At 53.5% G+C, this 14,057-nt stretch overlaps 1 protein-coding gene across 8 annotated transcripts in view; it reads left to right on the top strand.

Annotated features, from left to right (window-relative positions):
• Positions 1-14,057, top strand: part of NINL (ninein like) — a 138,892-nt gene that overhangs the window by 93,106 nt on the left and 31,729 nt on the right. For all 8 annotated transcript variants that reach the window (XR_010110975.1, XM_055104955.2, XM_034947653.3 and 5 more), the window contains 5 exons: positions 837-973; positions 2,383-2,523; positions 7,644-7,818; positions 9,187-9,297; positions 9,842-9,922. Coding sequence is in view for 7 of the 8 variants with exons in the window: in XM_055104955.2 (XP_054960930.1) it covers positions 837-973; positions 2,383-2,523; positions 7,644-7,818; positions 9,187-9,297; positions 9,842-9,922 (645 nt within the window). In the remaining variant the exon portion in view is untranslated. The remainder of the gene's footprint in view (positions 1-836; positions 974-2,382; positions 2,524-7,643; positions 7,819-9,186; positions 9,298-9,841; positions 9,923-14,057) is intronic.

Raw genomic sequence — 14,057 nt, 5'->3', positions numbered from 1 at the left:
TGCTCCTCAGGAGCTGCTGGGAAGTGGGCAGTGTGGAAAGTCAGCCCCTACTTCACAGAAGACTCTGGGCCAGGCACGTCCTGGCACCTGCTTCAGCCGCCCTGCCATGGTGCCTGCCGCTGGCCTGAGCAGGGCGTTTGTAGCCACAAGTGGAAAGCAGAGCCAGGAATACCCAAGGCGGAAAAAGCAAACACGACAGAACGTTAGCTGCTGCTCCCTTGAGCTGAGGGGCTTAGGGTGTGTGTGACTCTATTTTTTGTTGTTTCAGTAAAATGCTGGCTGTTCTGTGCTTTGAAGTTTATTAGTGTATTCTTCACACTTCTGTGAGGAGGAACACCCCGCTCTGGAAAGCTTTTTGGCTTTAAGCCTGAGGGCTGCTGTGGGGACCCCCTCCATCTCTCCACGCTCTTCCTGGTGGCATGAGCTACAGGTCAGGCCTCATCGCAGGGAATCCCAAGGCTTACATCCTTAAAATAGATTATTTCAGAGGGAAAAGGGTCCTGCCCTGGCCTCCACAGCAGTCCCCATGAAGGGCCTGCAGGGGACTTGCCCCTGCCTGTGTCTGACACTTTGTCCAGGAAGAGGGGTTCTGTCTAGCCTGGGCCTATGCACCCCTGAGGCAGAGGCAGGAGGACCAGGCCATTGACAGCCCACCAGAGTTGCGTGGGATGGAGGAGGAGCACCCCTCAAGACGCAGAGACCTTGGCAGACAGGAGGGGCAGGGGCTGCCTGGGACAGCCATGCTGGGCTAGGCCCTGGACCAGGGAGGGAGCAAAGAGGTGTCTGCTTGGGGAAGTCCCTCAGCCTCTCCTGCTTACCAGGCTTGCTGCTTCCAGAGCCTGGACTTCAGCGTGGACGAGAAGGTGAACCTTCTGGAGCTGACCTGGGCCCTTGACAACGAGCTCATGACAGTGGACAGTGCCGTCCAGCAGGCAGCCCTGGCCTGCTACCACCAGGAGCTGAGCTACCAGCAGTAAGAGGCCACAGGGGACTGGGGAACGTGGCAGTGTGGCTGGCCAGGCGGGCCTGGAGGGGGGTCTGGGACACACAGGACACCAGTCAGCTCTTATCCACCCCACATGGCCAGTCCTGGGGCAGGGCTCTGCACACCGTCTGTCCCGTGCTCTCTGGCCCCTCAAGCCGGCGCTCGCAGAGGGACAGGAGCAGAATCTAGCCGCGGAGCATGGACAGGTGAATGGCAGCCGCTCATCCGTGTTTCTGGGCTGGGTGGGGCCTGAGGACCTGTGCCGTCTGAGTCTACACAATTTAAGGCTCGCTGGCTTTCCTCCCACTTATTGAGGTGCTTGGGATCTGTATGTTGGGGGCCCCCACTGAGCCCTTTGCATTGAGGTTTCGAAGGGACAGACATGAGGTCCCCCCTCATGCTGGTGCAGGCGCTTGCCAGCGCCAGGTGGGGTCCTGCCGCTGCCTCTCGCGCCAGGGGGCTCCCAGGCTGGGCTGTCAGCAGGAGGAAGGAAAGGCACTTTTCAAACGTGGTCACAAAATGCCCCGTGACGTTGGGCTGAGAACCCATTCCCTTTTAATTGTGTCTGTTTGGTTTGGCTGACCATTCAGGCCATCCGTCTGCTAGGCAGATTTGCAAAAAGATTGTCGTGGTGTTTTTGTCAATGTTCTGAAGCTGCAGAAAAGATTGGCAGAAACCACAATCTCAGCCCTAAAGACTGCATCTGTCCAGGTGCAGACAGCGGAGCTGCCTCTGGCCTCAGGCAGCTCTGCAGATAGAACCGGAGAAAGGCTTGCCCAGGTCCCTCCCCTGGTCTTGGGACAGGGAGGGAGAAAAGCTCCTTTCGTGGGGAAACAGTCACTGGAATAGCAGGTGCCACCAATGATTTACACAGTGCCTCAGCTGGGTCAGGGTGGCCAGGCAGAGCTGAGACCACATACAACCACTGCGTTGTGCTCTGGTGACTCACTGTGTGCTCACTAGTGTGCTGGGATGCCCATGCAGGGCTAACAGGTGGCCAGCCTCCTCCCCGCCACATGCCCATTACTGAATTAGGTACTTGCGATCCACGCCCAGCTGCCGATGAGAGGGCTCACAAACCAACTCCCACATGCCCTGGGGCTGCATAAGTGATGTGGCATGCTGTGGGACTCCAGGCTCAGTCTTCCTGGGTTAGAAACCACCTAGAAACTTTCCTTGCCAAGTCACGTGGCCCCTCTCTCTCAGTGTACACATCTATAAAATGAGCGTAGCAGTTGTAGAAACTGCCTTAGGAGCAGGCTGGTGGAGCAGTGCCCGTTGTATAGTTGGTGTGCTAGTTTCTATCATTGATGCAGATATGGGGCCCAGAGCCACCTGGCATGGCGGGTCAGGCCAGCAGTGGGGTCCCATCTGACCCTGTCTCCTTCCTGTGGCAGAGGGCAGGTGGAGCAGCTGGCAAGGGAGCGTGACAAGGCGAGGCAGGACCTGGAGAGGGCCGAGAAGAGGAACCTGGAGTTTGTGAAAGAGATGGATGACTGCCACTCCACCCTGGAGCAGCTCACGGAGAAGAAAATCAAGTGGGTTCTGGGCCCAGGTGGTGGATTCTTACCTGGGCCTCTCCAGCCCCTTTGAGGGCAGGTAGTGGACACAGAGCTGCCAGGGGCCAGAGCTGCGGGTGTGGCTCAGTGGAGACCCCCCTATTTCACCTGAGCCAGGGGGAATCCAGGGGGCACAGCCTTGAGAAAGCAGAGCCCTGCTCTTCCTGGGGTTGGTGCAGTGCCTGGCCCTGGCTGCGTCCCCATGGACCAAGGAGGTCCTGCCTCCTGCCCTCGCTTTGCTGGGCTCTTCTCACATAAGCCAAGCCTTTCTGCCCCTAGCTGCGTGCCTGTGATGCAAGAGGCAGGTGGCTATGTTGCAAGGACTGGCAATGGTTTCCTTTTGGCCCAGCAGGTAGAAGGAGCCCAGAGAAGGAACCCAACTCCAGGTATCACAGCTGTAGTGACCCCGATGTGGGGACAGTTGTGTGGAACAGTGGCTGGATAGACCAGAGAAAAAGATTTCTGATTTGTTTTTATTTTTGTTTTTGTTTTTGAGATGGAGTCTCCCTCTGTATCCCAGGCTGGAGTGCAGTGGTGCCATCTTGGCTCACTGCAACCTCTGCCTCCCAGGTTCAAGCAATTCTCTTGCCTCAGCCTCCCAAGTAGCGGGGATTAAACAGGCGCCTGCCACCACACCCAGCTAATTTTTGCATTTTTAGTAGAGATGGGGTTTCACCATTTTGGCCAGGATGACCAACTCCTGACTTCAAGTAATCCACCCCCATCAGCCTCCCAAAGTGCTGGGAATACAGGTGTGAGCCACCACGCCTGGCCGTAGATTTCCGATTTGTTTTGTTTAAGGATACAACCACCGCACTGGTTCACAAACAGAACATCTGAGGAAATCCCGCCCAAGAGGGTTTCCCAGGCTCAGGCAGGGAGAGGGGCTTCTCTATGTCATTGGTGGGGCACATGTCTGCCTGGGCTGAGCTGCTGTTTTTCACCTGAAGTTTGCACATGCTTGGAGGGTCCTCCGGGGTAGCTCAGGACAGGCTTTCCTGGCTCTGAGTCACAGCTCTTGGGCAGGGGCAGCAAGACATGGCTGGCCTTCCTGCCATTCTCCCTTGTCAGTGGGTCCTCTGCTGGCTCGGGAGGTCTGCCCGAAGCTGCAGTCCTGGCCCTGTTGTCCCCACGCCCTTGGGTTCTTGGTCTGCAGGTTGGCCCACCCTCTGCATTGCACAACACAGACACAGCACTCGCTGCCATGGTCCTGGTGGTGGTGGCTCAGCTGAGCGTGGCTAGCAAAGAAGAGCTATGCGCGATGGAGCCACGTGGTGTGGCACCCTCCAGGGATGCGGGCGGTTTGCTTGGGGTGCTGCGGAGTCCCCAGGGTGAGCCTGCAGATGGGAGCCTGGCTGCTGGCCACATCGCATGTTGGAATTGTGCCAGCTGCACTGCGGGCTGAAGCCTGAAGCTGCTGCTCCTTTACCAAAGAAGCCCTGAGCATCTTTATCGTGCACCTGGGGGTCCAGGGGTTGAGGGGCTACTGATGGGTCCGTGTCCTCTGGAGAAGTGAGTTTGGTTGGTGAGACAGCTGTGGTGTGTCTCCTGTGTGCACCAGGGGTCGCCTCACTTAACGGCCACTGGGACCAAATAGGCCATTTATCCCCATTGTTCAGCCAAACAAACTGAGTCCTGGAGCAGCTCAGTAACTGGCCCAGTCCCGCAGCAGTGAGCGTGCGTGTGTGAAGCTGACACCCAGGTCTCCCTTCTCCTGGCCTTACACTGTTTCTGGGTCAGCCGAAGGCCACTGGTCAGCTTTCTGGGGAGCAAGAGCCTCAGGTGGGAGAAGCATGAGGGCAGAGCCCAGCCACTCTCCTTCAGGCCTTCCAGAGCCAGGCACAGTCCGGGGCCAGCTCTAAGGCCAGTGGGCGCCCCCCATCTCCATAACCCATGTCCTCAGGGTTTCCACGGATCTGTGCTGGGCAGAAGGGGGTCCCCGCTGCACCTCCTACAGCCGCCACCTCCACATGGTTCAGTCCATAGAGGGTGGCTGGGACAGGGCGGGGCCTCACCCCGCCTCTGTTCGCCTGCACCTCCCAAGTCCCCTTTCCTTCCAGGGCTGGCTGGGGACGGCTGTACACAGCAGGTCCAGATCTACATGTGCCTCTACATGGTGTGGGGAGTTAGTGTGAGTGCATGGGGCCTGTGGAGTGCAAGGGCATGTGGGATGCAATGAGGGTGCTGTGAGCGTTCATGGGACCTCAGGTATGTGGGGTACAGTGGTGGTGCAGTGCGTGTACATGGGGCCCATGGGGTGCCATGTGGGTGCTGTGAGTGTATGTGGGGCTCGTGTGGTGCCATGTCAGTGCTTTGAGCATGCTTGGGGCCTGTAGGGTGCAGTGGGGGTGCTGTGAGTGTTCCGGGACTAGAGGGGTGCAGTGGAAAGTGCTGTGTGCATGTATGGGGCCTGTGGGGTGCAGTGGGGGTGCTGAGTGTGCGTGGGGCCTGTGTGGTCCTATGTGGGTGCTGTGAGTGTGTGTGGGGCCTGTGGAGTGTAGTGGGGGTACTGTGTGCATGGGACCCGTGGGGTGCAGTGGGGGGTGCTGTGTACATGCATGGGGCCTGTGCGGCCTGTGGGCCCCCTGGAGTGTACATTCTTGGTGCCACTGGCTCCTGTGGCTGTGGTGGTGGTGGGAAGCCCCTGTAGGACTGTGGTCATTTTCAGGGAAGCTAAAAGTCAAGTCTCCTTTCACCAAACATGAGGAGGTGTCTGGTGAGGCGAAAAGCCAGGTACAGGGACAGGCGCAGGCAGTGGCTGGGGCCCTTGCCCTCCACGTGGAGGAGCTGGGCCAGGCCTCAAGGCCCGAGTTCCCTGCCCTGAGCGTGGAAGGCATTTTGTTAGGAAGCGGTGTCCCTGCTCCTGTGGGCAGGGAGGGTCTCTGTGGTCTCCGTCAGCTGAGCTATTCTGGGCCAGCCTTGTAGTGTCATCATTCCCACCTGGCTGGGGAATTCCTAGAGGAGGGACCGAAAGATGCCCCCCGGCCCCTGGGGGAGGTGACCTTGACTTTGTTGCTTAAGACGTTCTCATAGCTCCCTGCCTTCCGGAGCGCACATGAGGCCAGCTTGGATCTCCAGAGGAGACAATTGCTAACATTTAGGAGCTGAAAGTATGTCAGGGAGACCCACGGGGAGCTCCAGGAACTCATTTCCTCTCCCTGGACGCCCCCTCCTTTCTCCTGACGGCTCTGTTGTAAGCTCGGTTCGTCCACCTCTCACTTTCATCCTGAGTATCGGGATGCACCTATCCCTGTTGGTGCCACAGGGATCTTGGTGCTGCCTCTCAGGACCTGAGGGGCTGGGCTCTGACCTCCAGCGACTTCGTTCTCCCGAGCACAGCCTCATCCCAGCCTTGGGGTTAGCAGGGCCCCTAGACAAGAGTGCTCCTTGTGAGACACTTGTGTTCAAAGCTGGAAGTAAGTTGACTCATACTCAGTTTGAGTAACTGAGAACTGATTTGCTTCTGTCCACACGTGTATACCTTGATTCTCTCCCAGCCATTTGGAAAGACTTGTGTGAATTGTCTTTCCCAGGGTTAGAGGATTGGAAACACTCTGTCCTGGAACCTGTTGGAGGGATGCATTCGAGGTGCTAAGCTGCAGCCTCAGAACCCACGTGGCCCTGAGAGCTTGGGTTTTGTCCCATGAGCAGTGGGAGTTATGAGTAGGTTTCTGTAAGTAGCTTTTATTATTGCATTAGGTTTTCCTTATTATAAATATAATGAGTGATACATGTTTATTGCACACATTTTAGAAAGTACAATTAAAGGAAAAATAAAACCAGAAATCTCACTTTCCCAGGGGTATCACTCTTTACATTGTCTATATATCTTTCACCTTTTTTTTCTATGCACATAATTCTTAAAAAATGATACCATGTTGTGGCCGGGTGTGGTGGCTCACGCCTGTAATCCCAGCACTTTGGGAGGCAGATCACGAGGTCAGGAGATTGAGACCATCCTGGCTAACATGGTGAAATCCCGTGTCTACTAAAAAATACAAAAAATTAGCCGGGCATGGTGGTGGGTGCCTGTAGTCCCAGCTACTCGGGAGGCTGAGGCAAGAGAATGGTGTGAACCTGGGAGGCAGAGTTTGCAGTGAGCTGAGATCCCGCCACTGCACTCCAGCCTGGGCGACAGAGCAAGACTCTGTCTCCAAAAAAAAAAAATGACACCATGTTGCATATGCTTTTCTGATGGCCACAGAGCATCTCACCTGGGTCTTTGTGTGGATCTGCCATAATTTATTTAACCATTTCCCTATTTTTGTATATTTCAAAAGTTTTTAAAGAGTAGGCTGATAGGAAATATGTAGCTTTAACACTACCCCAAAAGATTTGTGGAGTATTAAATTAGTCAGATTATTGTACTTCCTTCATACTCTTCCCTTTTGAGTGTTGTTTCTTTAAAGTTCTAAGCCAAGATTAAAAGCCCGGGCTCTGGGGCTTAGGTGTCTCGGACTTGGTTATGGGCATCACCAGGCTTCTGCAGAAGTGGGAGCCTCGCTGGTCTTCAGTCTGGGTAGACGTGGTTTGAGAATTCCAGTGAAGCTGCTGTTTCAGAAAGAGATGAGACTGAGCGTTGAACACTGTTTTTCCTGCTAATGGAAACGGTTATTGTAAAAGATGAATGTAGCAGCTGAGAAAAAAATATCCCCCACCTCTTCCTCAGATTGCTTTGGGAATTCACTGTCCATGGGTTTCATGCTGCCTCCCTCCTTGGGAGGGAGGTGATTTTCATGTGCATTTGGTATCAAAAGTCTTTATCAAAGGGCTGTTGCCTGCCATGCACACCGGGTGGAGGGGCCACCTTGGGACTCACCCCAGGGAGCTGCGCTCCTCGCTGTGAGGGGGCAGCTGGTGGCATTTGCCATGTGACCCACCAGATCCCCTTGTCTGGGGTCACCTCCAGCAGCCTGTGAGGGAGGAGCACCCACCCTCAGATTTGCCTCCCAGCATGGGCAGCTCAGCCAAGGCAGGGCGGCCCTGCACGTGCTGAGGACAGGGGCGTTTCTAAGAGGGAGGAGGCTAGGAAGGGGGTGGCGTGGGCCTGGGCAGCCCCGACATGACATGTCTGACGTGTGATGTGTGACATGTTACAGGCATCTGGAGCAGGGGTACCGGGAAAGGCTGAGCCTCCTGCGGTCTGAGGTGGAGGCGGAGCGAGAGCTGTTCTGGGAGCAGGCCCACAGGCAGAGGGCCGCGCTGGAGTGGGACGTGGGGCGCCTGCAGGCTGAGGAGGCTGGCCTCCGCGAGAAGCTGACCCTGGCCCTGAAGGTAGGGGCATCCCCAGGGCATCCAGGAAGCTGGGGGGGGCCTGAGCATCCCCCACACCCACGTCATCCTGGTTGAGGATCCAGATCCACACCTGCCAGTGCCCTCAAGCTTATGTTTCAGGGCAGGGCCCGAGGGAGCACCTGCCGCAGTAAGGAGGTGTCCCACTCGCTGCAGAGCAGAAGGGGTCCTGGCTTGCCAGCAGGACATTGCCCCTCCTTCCCCACCACTCCCACTCTCTGCTCTGGGCCAGGTGGACCCGAGGTCAGGGAGGGCCAGCACCCGCAGCCAGCACTGCTTCAACCCCAGAAACCAGGAACACCCATGGGGGCAGCAAAGAGACCAGAACCTAAAGCCCAGCCTGCCCGAGGCTGGCTTTGTGGCCTGGAGCTGATGGGGTTTGATGGGCTTTGGTGAGTGTCTCACAACTGTCCCCTGATACTGACTCCAGTGAGGCATCGCAGCGGGACAGAGGTGCTGGCCCTTGCTGTGCTGGTCCCTGCTCTGCTCCTGCCTGTGTCCTCCTCTCCTAACTCCCCACACCTGCCCCACCTCCCGGGAGGAGAGGCTGGGCAGCCTGAGCCCCCCAACAGCCTTGCTCTCCACCCTTCTCACCGCAGTCCCCCACCGTCTACAGACGCTGCCTCCTCCCCTGGCGATGGCTGTCTGAGCTGTCCTGGTACGATATCTGATCCCTGGTTCAGGAATGGCTCTGGAAGGATGCCTTTTCTATAATACTTTTGCAATGCTTTTGTATTCCCCACCCTTTCTTTTTTTTTTTCTTTTTTTTTTTTCTTGAGATGGAGTCTCGCTCTGTCGCCCAGGCTAGAGTGCAGTGGCATGATCTCCACTCACTGCAAGCTCCGCCTCCCGGGTTCCCACCATTCTCCTGCCTCAGCCTCCTGAGTAGCTGGAACTACAGGCTCCCGCCACCACGCCTGGCTAATTTTTTGTATTTTTAGTAGAGATGGGGTTTCACCATGTTAGCCAGGATGGTCTTGATCTCCTGACCTTGTGATCCGCCCGCCTCGGCCTCCCAAAGTGCTGGGATTACAGGCGTGAGCCACCGTGCCCGGCTCTCCACCCTTTCTTGTATGACTCATGGCCTTTCTGAGCACGGGGTAAGGGAGGGGACAAGAGAAGTGAAGACGATGAGGTAGCCACAGTCTGGGTGGGCTCTGGCGTCTGTCCTGGGAGGGTGAGGGACATCCCCGGCACAGCCGCCTGCACAGCACCAGGTGCCTCGCCTGCGGTGGGTGGGGGTTCTTTCCTGATGCCCAGTCCTGTGAGAAGCAAGCCTCTCACCTCCATCCTGCACACATCCCCTCCGTCCTGCAGGAGCCTGATGAGCCACTGGCCTGTGTCTCCTAGGAAAACAGTCGCCTACAGAAGGAGATTGTGGAAGTGGTGGAAAAGCTTTCGGATTCAGAGAGGCTGGCCCTGAAGCTGCAGAAGGACCTGGAGTTTGTGCTGAAGGACAAGGCGAGTCCCTTTGCTGACAGTCTGCCTCCAGAGGGGAGGGCCTGCTGGGCAGAGTGGGGGTGGCGGGGGTGGCGGGGGAGAGATGCGGCAGGTCACAGAATGCGGTATTCTCCTAAAATTTAGAATGAAGAGAAAGTCAGCATGAGGCCTTCCCTCTGCTTCCTCTGCATGACAATGTGGGGGGCCGTCTGCCCACACAGCACAACTGCTCACTAGCGACAGCCCTCAGTGGTGGGGGGCGTGGAGGGAGGGCAGGGCCTTCCCTGGGTGTCACCTAGGGAGGAGGATGGGGAGAGGGGCTGCCCAGGGTCAGGGTCTGGGCTCCAGGGATGAGTGTGGCCACCTTAGATAAGTCTGGAAAATCCTTCTGTCTTGTGACCTTCTAGACGGGGGAGTAAGGAGAAGGAGGGGGGATGGCAGCTATACCTGGAGATGCAGCGCCAGGTGTTGGCGGAAGCTGGGCAGGTTCTTGGAGCCCAGGGGCTGGAGAAGCAGGTCCCCCTCTGGCCCGAGGCCCATCTGTGACTTCGTGTCCGCCTTTCAGCTGGAGCCACAGAGTGCAGAGCTCCTGGCCCAGGAGGAGCGGTTCGCAGCAGTCCTGAAGGAATACGAGCTCAAGTGCCGGGTACGTGCCTGCTCTGTCTGCCTTTTAGTCTCATGTCCAGGCTCTGAGTCTCCACACGCAGGTGGTCCACAGTAATGCAGGAGTGTCTGCTCCAGGGAGAGCCTCTGCTTGCGGCCATGCTTGACCATGGCCTTGCCACACTCCTAGACTTAGGGTTCCCTGGCTCTCGTTGCCACCTATCCTGAAGGCCGCCTCTGTGTGTCCAGGGACCATGCAGGGCATTGTTGTCTTCTGTTGTTCATGTTTAGCTTTCCTGGGCCAAACCTGCCATGCGTGTCCGTCTGTCAGTTGGAGACACAGGAGTACAGGGCGCAGTGGACGCAGTGAATGAAACTTAAACCCAGGAGGACCCCCGTACACGCTTAATGTTCTCAAGGACCCCAAAGAGCTTTTGTTGATGTAGGTTATGTGGATTAAATTTAATATTTACCATGGTAAAAATTAAAGTGGAAATTTTTTAAATTTATTAATTTATTTAAGAATAATAATGTTAATAACAGGTTAACATAAATAGCCTATTTTGGGGAACATAGCTGTTTTCCAAAAGAAACAAAAACTAGCCAGGAATGTGCCGTGGTGTTGCATTCTCGCCAGCCTCCTCACTGGCCGGCCAAACAGAGGACGGGATGCTCAAACCTGCTGCTGCGTCAGTCCATCATGATATCACATGACGCAGAGCATCTGGAACTGCCACGTGCCCCGAAAGAGAATGAGTGAAGGAGGCCGGGCGCGGTGGCTCACACCTGTAATCCCAGCACTTTGGGAGGCCGAGGTGGGTGGATCATGCGGTCAGGAGTTCAAGACCAGCCTGGCCAAGATGGTGAAACCCCGTCTCTACTAAAAATACAAAAATTAGCTGGGTGTGGTGGTGCGCGCCTGTAGTCCCAGCTACTCAGGAGGCTGAGGCAGGAGAATCACTTGAACCCAAGAGGCGGAGGTTGCAGTGAGCCGAGATCACACCACTGTACTCCAGCCTGGGCCACAGAGCGAGACTCCATCCCTCCCCAAAAAAAGAGAATGAGCGCAAGGAAGTCACTTCGCACCTCGGCGTGCCACACATTCACCTGCCCCGCTGGGCCACATGTGGGCTGCTGGGAGGCCTGGATGCCCACCCTCACAGCCTGTGTTTCTGGTGCTGTATGACACAGAGTGATTGATTGTTCAGGTTCAGAGCTTGCGGTTGGACCACCACCCTCCTTGGCACATTTTAAATGCAAGCTGCCAGGTTCTGGGGCATTGCAAAGCCTCCATTTCTTCCCCTCCCTGCTCACCTGAGCACGCAGAGACCGTGGAATGTTTTAAAGCTCGGGTGTTTCTCTAGATCTGCAAGAGTGGTTCTGTGAGGAAAGCCCGGTTCCAGTGCCTTGAAGGCCGCTGATGGCTGGCCCAGCCAGCTCCCCATGGTCTCACCCCACCCTGCTCTGGCCCGCAGGAGAAATTCTGTGCGGAAGAAAATTCTGTGTAGAAGAAAACAAACTAGAGTTGAGTTGGGTTGATTATTAACAATACAGAAAAGTTACTTTATCTCTAAGGTCGTTCACCACATGGTTCTTTCATAGGCAGCTCCTGGTTAGGTTTTAATTTACCAAAAGTTAATTTATGTAAAACTTGTACAGAAACATTTTTTTCACCATCAGAAACCCCAGTCCTTGACCCACCTGCCCCTCTTACATCCTGGCATACAGAGGGTTAGGTCCAAACAAGTTGTAACAATAGACACTGAACCCAGCCAAGCTCTCAGCATCAGGAACGGCTGGGCATGTTATGACTGTTATTCTAACAGAACCCTGTATAGGCTTGAAAATAACATGGAAGCGGATGATTTTAGGCATGGAATTCTTTCCAGGCAGCATTGCCAGGTGAACAGAGATAAGTCACATGCATCCACAAATAACAGCCATTTAAGACCCTGTATAATCCCCCCACCCAGCAAAAATGAGAAAAAAACCTAAAGGTATCAGTAGAGCTTGCTTACTGTTCACTCATTCATTTCTCCTGCAAGTTAGCTTTAATAATAATTTTAATAAAAATTTTCAAGTTGGGCAACCATAGTTTATAACTATATGAACAGGTGATGATCTGAAACTGACTTAATTTTACCTGGTGGATAATCTTTAGTTACCTTGGGTGGTGATGCCACAGCACAACTGGTTTTAGTTACAGCTCATTCTTTCTGTGTGTGAATCTTAAGGCCACATCACCCCGTGCTGAAAATCTGTGATTGTTTCTGGGGATACTGTGATGGTCATTGTTAAGTGAGCAATCGATGTGAAGTAATTTCACATGATTTGAAATTTGAGCAAGTATTATAGGGAAAATATGTGTCTGTTAAGCTGGTAATTCATGGGCTGCCCTATAGCCAGAGAACCAGATAAAGCATTGTTGTTCGATTTTAAGGGTCTATTCTCGATTCACTCTGAATGATTTCCCTCCCATGTAAAGTGACCCTGACTTTGTCCCTGCCGCACGTTGCTTTGCAACCCCAGAGGACTGAGGTGAGCCCGAGCTTGCGTTCTCAGTGGCTGTGATTACCCCTTCCTGTCTGTGGTTTGCCTCCATCTGGGCACCCTGCCGTTGTTCCCTGCACGTCTCATTCTCCTTTTGAGAATCCTATGTGTGATGAGCGGTGTCGCCTTCCTTCTGCCTCGACTGGTGTGTGTGGGGTGGGTGGGGCCTGCCATGCGGATGGGGTCCAGATGGTGTGCTGCTAGGACTGCAGCTGCATGTGGGCTGCCGGCTTCCTCCTCTGGTAGCTGCTGGAGCAGACTCAGAACCTAGAGATAACCTTCCACTAATAGATTCCTTTAGTGCCCTGGATTTTTCAAATTTAAAACCCTTCTTTCTTTAACATGATTCTGTTACTTAAAGACATGCTATTCTTTTCATCTGGGGTTCTTTCAATTTTATTTTTTGAAACAGCAGAGATATTTTATATTTAAATGCTAACCTATTTATTCAGATATTTCCCCTTTCCTTTTTTTGGATTTTTTTGTCTGTTTCAAACTAACATTTAGAATATTTAAAAACTTTTTATATGAAAACAATTTCAAACTTTCATAGTTACAAACAAAACTAGTGCACAGAACACGTGTCTGTGTACCCTTTACCCACATGCACCTGTTCACATTTCACCCTGTTGGCTCTGCCTTAGCATACCTGCTCACTGGCTGTGTTGGTGTGGATGTGAACATGTAGACATTGTTATTTCTGAACCACAGCCTCAATCCAAAGGAAACATCAGCAAACCACAACATGAGACCATTTCTATGAAAAATGGGCAGGAATGACAGTGTTCTTCAAAATTATCAATGTCATAAAAGACAAAGAAAGGCTGTGGGAATGTTTCAGAGTCAAGGATGTTAAAGGAACAGGACAACTGAAGGCAGCACCTGGCCCTGGACAGAACACTGTAAAATCCACTGAGAAAAGGAGAAAATGCTGTGATCTTCATGACATCCAAGTTTTATTTACTATACCTTCTAAAGCCTAGTTCATAATAGATTTTTTACAATAATAACATTTGATTTAATAAAAATTAAGACCCACTGATCAAAAGACACAAATGGGAGTAAATGTTTGTGAATTATGTATTTATCTGATAAAAGACTTGGATCCAGAATATATAAAAACTCTCTCCAAATATGAATACATAACCTAATAAGAAAAAGGTGTATAAGTACCCATAAAGATGCTAAACATCATGATTTAGCATCCGAGGGTCAGATATGCACATCCTGACCCTTCACGGCCCAGTGCTTGTGTGCACTTCCTAAGAAACACTTCCTCCCGTTCTGCTGGCAGTGCTGTGCAGCTTCCCGCTCCTGCAGGTGATCATGCAGAGTTCAAGGATTTGCAGATTGCTTATTAAGCCTTTGGTAGGCTTCAAATTGATACAGGCTTTAAACCACAGCAATTTGTAAAAGCCACAAGCGAGGGCTTTTATTTCCTGGAGAGTAAGTTTCCCAGCACCTGACTGAATGAGAATATTTTCTCATGACTGAGGCATGCTTGATGAACTGCCATCGAAGCAACATGTTACCTGCTGTTCGAGTTCTGCTTCCCTCAGTGCATCTACCGAGGGCCAGGTTGTTTCTTTAATATCCTTTATTCTGACTCATTTCCTTTCTTTGTCTTT

Source organism: Pan paniscus, chromosome 21 (assembly GCF_029289425.2).
Source record: "Pan paniscus chromosome 21, NHGRI_mPanPan1-v2.0_pri, whole genome shotgun sequence".
NCBI classification, from domain to species: domain Eukaryota; kingdom Metazoa; phylum Chordata; class Mammalia; order Primates; family Hominidae; genus Pan; species Pan paniscus.
This window is presented reverse-complemented; position numbering and strand designations above follow the sequence as displayed.